The sequence below is a fragment of the Salvelinus sp. IW2-2015 genome, unplaced genomic scaffold, assembly GCF_002910315.2.
Source record: "Salvelinus sp. IW2-2015 unplaced genomic scaffold, ASM291031v2 Un_scaffold1914, whole genome shotgun sequence".
NCBI classification, from domain to species: Eukaryota; Metazoa; Chordata; class Actinopteri; order Salmoniformes; family Salmonidae; genus Salvelinus; species Salvelinus sp. IW2-2015.
The window spans coordinates 51631-58118 of NW_019943274.1; the positions used below are offsets into that span (position 1 = coordinate 51631).

At 42.1% G+C, this 6488-nt stretch overlaps 2 protein-coding genes across 4 annotated transcripts; both read left to right on the top strand.

The window, feature by feature from the left end:
- The first annotated feature begins 1474 nt into the window (after positions 1-1474).
- On the top strand, positions 1475-3698 carry LOC112072400 (cell adhesion molecule CEACAM5-like). Its single transcript, XM_070439782.1, has 7 exons — positions 1475-1694; positions 1900-1916; positions 2076-2160; positions 2335-2595; positions 2811-3095; positions 3174-3446; positions 3640-3698. Exons 1-7 carry the CDS (start codon positions 1604-1606, stop codon positions 3696-3698), a joined length of 1071 nt encoding a protein of 356 aa, XP_070295883.1. The 5' UTR covers positions 1475-1603.
- Positions 3699-3801: 103 nt separating this feature from the next.
- Positions 3802-6469, top strand: LOC112072399 (low affinity immunoglobulin gamma Fc region receptor III-like). 3 transcript variants are annotated; one of them, XM_024139804.2, is made up of 8 exons: positions 3802-3924; positions 4015-4335; positions 4430-4708; positions 4879-5121; positions 5666-5782; positions 5884-5908; positions 5988-6085; positions 6248-6469. In XM_024139804.2, exons 1-8 carry the CDS (start codon positions 3837-3839, stop codon positions 6307-6309), a joined length of 1233 nt encoding a protein of 410 aa, XP_023995572.1. In that variant the 5' UTR covers positions 3802-3836; the 3' UTR covers positions 6310-6469. The 3 variants fall into 3 exon arrangements, with proteins under 3 accessions (XP_023995572.1, XP_023995573.1, XP_023995574.1); XM_024139805.2 differs by having other exon boundaries at positions 6192-6277; XM_024139806.2 differs by lacking the exon at positions 6248-6469 and having other exon boundaries at positions 5865-5908; positions 5988-6079.
- Positions 6470-6488: the final 19 nt, after the last annotated feature.

Here is a 6488-nt window from a genome sequence, read left to right on the forward strand (position 1 = left end):
TATAGAAACAGAAACATTAGACCCGCCCACCCAAAAACTCACGCCCTGACCATCACAGCACATACAAAACAACAGAAAACAGGTCAGGCAACGTGCACAAATATACACTGAGTGCTTACAAAAACATGGTAGGAAACTGTCCATGACATAGACTGACCAGGTAAATAGGTAAATCTCCACTGTCAACCTGTTAATCCAACTTCAATCATGTAGATGAAGAAGAGCTTAAAGAGATGGATTCTTAAGGCCTTCAAGACAATTAGAGACAAGGATTGTTTTATGTGCTGCCATTCAGAGGGTGAATGGGCAAGACAAAACGATCTGCAGTGCCTTTAATGGGGCTATGGTAGTAGGTGCAACAAGGTGCACCGGCTTGCGCCAACGAACTTCAACGCTCCTGGTTTTCACACTCAACAAGATTCACAATGTGTATCAGAATGGTCCCACCACTCTAAGGACATCCAGCCAACTTGACACACCTGTGGGACAGCTATTGGAATCAAACATGGCGACAGCGAATTCCCTAGTGGAACGCTGTGTGCACACCTTGTAAAGTCCATGCCCCGACGTAGTGAGACTCTTTCGAGGGCAGAAAGTGGACGGTTGCCAACCAATTATAGAACGTCTTCTTAATGGTTTTGTTTCACTCAGGTGTAAATTATCTAGTTTAAGTTTAACAGTATTAGTTAGACTACCAGAAATTACTGTCAATTGGAACAGGCATCCACTGCGTGTTCAGAGCGCTGGTGATTCCCTCTTACACCCTGCACAGTATATTGCAACCCACTTTAGACGTTTAAACAGGACTGACTTCCTGTACCTCTAGCTTTTTATTAGGAGTAGACTGACTTTACCTGTTGTATGCCACTCATTACTATTCCAGTCAGAATTACTCCTCCCCCCTGTATGTCACATCTCATAAGTGACATCTTCTTCACTGAATATCTGTTTCCAGTTGGCGTTGGAGGCGTCAGAACAGCACAAGGTCCTCTCTGCAACCAGACACAACACAGACAACTGAATACAATAGCAGACTGAAAGGTGCTTCTTAATGCTTTGATTCACTCAGTAGTATCATTGTGCAACTAAATACTTCAGCTCTTACATCACTTCTCTCTTCAGACACAACATCCAGGATAAAAATGTAAATAAACGAAGCTTCAGTATAAACAAATACATCTACTACTGAATATTGAATACATGGTAGCGGCCAACATATTTCAGTGGGGCTCCAGTTCCACCAAAGTAATACTCTTCTAAAACAAATTGTCCTTTTATTTAACTAGGCAAGTTTGTTAGAACAAATACTCTATTTACAATGACAGCTCAGGAAACAGTGGGTTAACTGCCTTGTTCAGGGGCAGATTGACAGATTTTTACCTTGTCAAGCTCTGGATTTCGATCTACTCCAACCTTTCGTTTTCACATGGCCCAACGCTCCTAACCACCCAAGGCTACCTACCGCCTTGTTGGTTTTGGGTTGCCTGGTATGGCTCTTAATTAGAGGCAGGTGTTTTGCGTTTTCCTCTAATTGAGAGTCATATTAAGGTAGGTTGTTCTCACTGTTTGTTTGTGGGTGATTGTCTCCTGTGTCAGTGTCTGTATGTTACGCCACACGGGACTGTTCCGGTTTTTGTTAGTTCGTTTGTTTTATGTAGTCTGTTTTCCTGGTTCATGCGTTCTTCACGTTGTATGTAAGTTCGTGTCCAGGTCTGTCTACATTCGTTTATTTGTTTTGTAATTATTCAAGTGTTTGTCGTGTTTTTCCGTTTTGTCTATTATATCAATATGTATTCACAACCCGCTGCATTTTGGTCAAATCACTACTCCTCCTCTTCGTATGAAGGGGAGGAGGAACACCATTACAATATTGGATATTTTTTGATTGTGTTCCCACAGCTCTGCCCAGTGCCACAGTGAGTACCTCTCCTCAGGGTCCCCTCTACTCTGGAGAGACAGTCACTCTGCAGTGTGACATTCCAGACTACACAGATTGGACGTACTACTGGTACATAAACAACCAACCATTTTCCAGTACACATGGTAAAACCATTACCATCTCTCTCCCCGACCAGGATGGTCAGTACCAGTGTCTGGGGACCAGGACAGATCGGCCCCAGAAGTCTCAACTCAGCAGAGCCCCCTCTATCCAGTTTATTGGTGAGCTTGAGACTCAGTCATTGACAAAGAGTAAAAAGTGGCTATATGTACAAACTTCAAATGCATTTATTCCCAATGATAAACTTTTGAAAAAATTACATGATTGCAAGATTTCACAATATTTGTTCTCATATTATGTATGAATCAACAACTGACTGCATTGTCTTTCAACAGCTCTACCCACGGCCTCAGTGAGTATCTCTCCTCAGGGTCCCCTCTACTCTGGAGAGACAGTCACTCTGCAGTGTGTCATTCCAGACTACAAGGACTGGACGTACCTCTGGTCCAGAAACAACCAACAGTTTTCCAGTCAGACCAGTGAAACCATCACCATCTCTCTCCCTGACCAGACTGGTCAGTACCAGTGTCAGGGGAAAAGGACAAGGCGCCCCCAGTGGTCAAATCTCAGCTCATCTCTCCCCATCATCGTCACTGGTGAGCTATTTTCAATCTGGACATTCTCAATTCTGAGCATATGTGGGTTAATCTTACTGAATACAGACATGCATACTGTAAATTATAACTAAATGGAGACAACATACACCCTACGGAAATACAATTTTATCAAAACTTTACAGCAACAGCTCAATTAATTTCAATCACCAAGCATATATGCCTATGTTTTAATATTCTGCTCTGCATTTCCTCAGCTCTGCCTGAAACTACACTGACTGTAGAGCCAAACCCTGTGTTCCCTGGAGAGACAGTTACTCTGACGTGTTCATTAGGATCTGACAGTATCTGGAGCTATAAGTGGTACAAAGACAGGAATAATAATGTAGTATCCCAGTCTGTCAGACAGACTATTACAGGAAACACCCTCAACATCAGTAGAGCTGCTGAGTCTGACCAGGGTCTCTACTTGTGTCAGGGAGAGAGAAGATCCAGACCCACATCTTCACTACGAAGTAATGTTATTACCCTCACTGTGAATGGTAAGTTACTTTGTTGTTGCTGTTGGTGAGTGTCAGTAAAGTGGATCTTTACACTCAAACCTATTGCAAATCTAACAGATTATCAGCAGTCGACGACACTGACTTCAGACAAGGAGGACGTATTCACAGGAGACAGTGTGACACTGAGCTGTACTGTAGAGTCTTCTGGATGGAAGTTTTACTGGTACAGACACAGACCAGACTCTACACCAGTAACCACAACCTCTGGATACTCCTACACACTCAGCTGGGTCAGTGTCTCTGATGGAGGACAGTACTGGTGCAGAGCTGGGAGAGGAGACCCAGTCTACTACACCCTGTACAGTGACCCAGTCCAGATAAATATTACTGGTGAGTCTAAAACAGTTTTGTGATTAATGGATGCTATTTTACATGCATAGAAAGTAGGGTATAATATTTGTTCTGCTTCTGTATCCAACACTGTAGCTATTTGAAGCTGATATTCCTGAAGTTGCACATTTGATAAATGCAACACATTTAAATTGTTTGTTCAGTTAGTTGTGCCGTGCTTGTGTCTGTGCAGAGAGACCTGTTGCTGCTTCTGACCTTCAAACCAACTGGACCCAGCATGATTCAATATAGAGAGACTGTTTACTATGAGAATGTGACAATACAGGAGACGGAGGAGACTCTGACTGGAAACTACAGATGTATCAAGAATAGTCAGGTTAGTGCTCCGCTTTAACACAAAGCCTGACGTACAGAATCAGTCCTGTCTACATGTCTAACAGTGGATCATATATCTGTGAGGGTGTAAAGGGAAACAAGATCTCCAAGATCAGTGATGCTGTACAACTGAATGTGTCTGGTAAGTCTATTCATGCTTATACGCATCATGATGGTTACCTAATATATTTTTTATATAAAAAATTTGGAACCTGCCTTTCCTTCATAACAGGTAAACCCAAGGCTGTCCTGAGTATCTCTCCTCAGTGGCTGAACCCTGGAGACTCAGTGACTCTGAGCTGTGAAGTTGACAAGATGTCTACAGGCTGGAGGTTCTCTTGGTACAGGACTGTTCCCTACAGAGCTGGGTTACCCTCTCTATCTGACTCATCATACTCTGTAGAGCCCCTATCTGACAGTAGTACTGGAAGTACAGAGAGCTTCTACACCCTGAGTCCTGCTGGTCACACAGGAGGATATGTGTGTAGAGCTGGGAGAGGAGACCCAGTCTATGACACACTCTACAGTGAACCTCAGTTTCTCTGGTCAGGAGGTAACTAACTGCATTCAAACATATTTAAGTCTCCCTCATGTGTATAATATATATTATTTAAATAAAGGTTTGATTATGTCTCTCTTTGTTTCAGATCTGACCCCCTCAGTGTCTCTCAGAATAAGTCCCAACACAACTCAACACTTTACATCAAAGACTCTCTCACTGAGCTGTGAGGAGAAGGGGAACTCTACTGGATGGAGACTGATGAGATACACAGAGAGAAGAGTAGAGTCAGGGTGTGTCTCTAACTGGGGATCAATAACAGGGTCCACATGTACCATCAGCTACACAGACTCATGGTACAGTGGAGTGTTCTGGTGTGAGTCTGGATCAGGAGAGTACAGTAATGCTGTCAACATCACAGTGCATGGTACGTCTATTGTACGACATTCACACAGAAAACAACAACATTTCATGATAATAGGATGTTCAATTCTGTAACTTAATTGCATCTCTTATAAAATACAAGTTAATAAGATATTGAGGGTGATGACTCCAGTTTGCAGATTTACAATGTTATTTATATATTATGTTAAACAGCTGGTGATGTGATCCTGGAGAGCCCTGTCCATCCCATGACTGAAGAAGACTCTGTTACTCTGCGATGCAAATACTGGACAACCAGCTCAAACATCAAGGCTGATTTCTACAAAGATGGAGTACTCATCAAGAATGAAACCACAGGAGAGATGACCATCCCTGCAGTATCCAAGTCAGATGAAGGATTCTATAAGTGTAAATCTGGTCAAGGAGAATCACCAGAGAGCTGGATGACAGTGAGAGGTGAGAAAATGATACTGTGTTACGCTCGTCATTAGAAATGGACCAAGATGCAGCGTGGGGTAGGTTAATCATATTATTTAATGATAACCAGCAACAAAACAAGAAAGAGAAAACCAACGAAACGTACAGCCTTGTAGTGCTCAACAGCAACAATACACGAACAAGATCCCACAACATAGGTGGGAAAAAAGGCTGCCTAAGTATGATTCCCAATCAGAGACAACGATAACCAGCTGCCTCTGATTGGGAACCACACTCGGCAAAACACAAAGAAATAGAAAACATAGAATGCCCACCCCGATCACACCCTGACCTAACCACATAGAGAAATAAAAAGGCTCTCAAAGGTCAGGGCGTGACATACTGATCTCAAGTTAACTTTTCATCATCTGTGTGATAGTGATTTTAGTGTTGATGTTAAAATACGTTTGGATTTGTACTCCCACAGAAAATATGATCTCAACTAAATGATCAAAAGATACAGGCCAGTCTATACTCCTATATTACCTCAGAGTCTGATAGTGTTGTGCTGTTCTCTCTCCAGTCGTATCTCCTGGATCCTCTACATCAGTCCTAGAAGGAGTTGTTGTGGGTCTGGTTATTTTTGGTGTTCTGCTGGTCATTCTCCTCGTCCTGCTGTGGAGATATAAAAACGCCAAAGGTGAGATTTGTATTATTCATTATTTAACTCTGTAGTTCATGTAATTACAATAGTTCAAAACATTAATTACCTGATATAATAGTATGCATTTCTCATTACAGGTTCCTGTTTTAACAGAATTTTCTCGTGAGTACACCTGTCTCTCAACTATGTTAATTCAGTAACATATCATCTTAGTTCTTCATGAGTATATCTCTCCCTCTAGGAACCCCCAGACCCAGAGAACCAACCAGGACCCCCAACAGGACCAAGGATCTACCCAGGGTCAGGATCCTGATGCTGGGTATACACTTCTGCAGCATGGTCAGTTTCTCAGCACAGACCTCTTCCACTCCTCTCTCTGTAACCTCATACACTGTCTCATCAACATCCACTTTAAATAACATGTTACTGTACTCTCTGTCCCTAGACAAGTTGAGGGAGAACCAACATAACTAGGCTTTCTCTCTCTTCATTGACCAACAGGTGACGATCACATCTACGATACGATCAATCCCTCTGAGAACAATGATAATGGTACTGTATAGTGTATGTTATGTTTAACATTAATACAGTATAGAGTTACTGCTGCTGTTCTTCATGTGTTTAATATGAATACAGTATAGAGTTACTGCTGTTCTTCATGTGTTTAATATGAATACAGTAAAGAGTTACTGCTGTACTTCATGTGTTTAATATGAATACAGTATAGAGTTACTGCTGCTGT

Coding starts and splice junctions, on each gene's coding strand:
- LOC112072400 (XM_070439782.1), top strand. CDS start 1,604: ATGTTACGCCACACGGGACTGTTCCGGTTTTTGTTAGTTCGTTTGTTT. Junction 3,096..3,173: donor TATTACCCTCACTGTGAATG/GTAAGTTACTTT, acceptor CAAATCTAACAG/ATTATCAGCAGTCGACGACA. Junction 3,447..3,639: donor AGTCCAGATAAATATTACTG/GTGAGTCTAAAA, acceptor GTGTCTGTGCAG/AGAGACCTGTTGCTGCTTCT.
- LOC112072399 (XM_024139804.2), top strand. CDS start 3,837: ATGTCTAACAGTGGATCATATATCTGTGAGGGTGTAAAGGGAAACAAG. Junction 4,336..4,429: donor TCAGTTTCTCTGGTCAGGAG/GTAACTAACTGC, acceptor TCTTTGTTTCAG/ATCTGACCCCCTCAGTGTCT. Junction 5,783..5,883: donor GAGATATAAAAACGCCAAAG/GTGAGATTTGTA, acceptor TTCTCATTACAG/GTTCCTGTTTTAACAGAATT.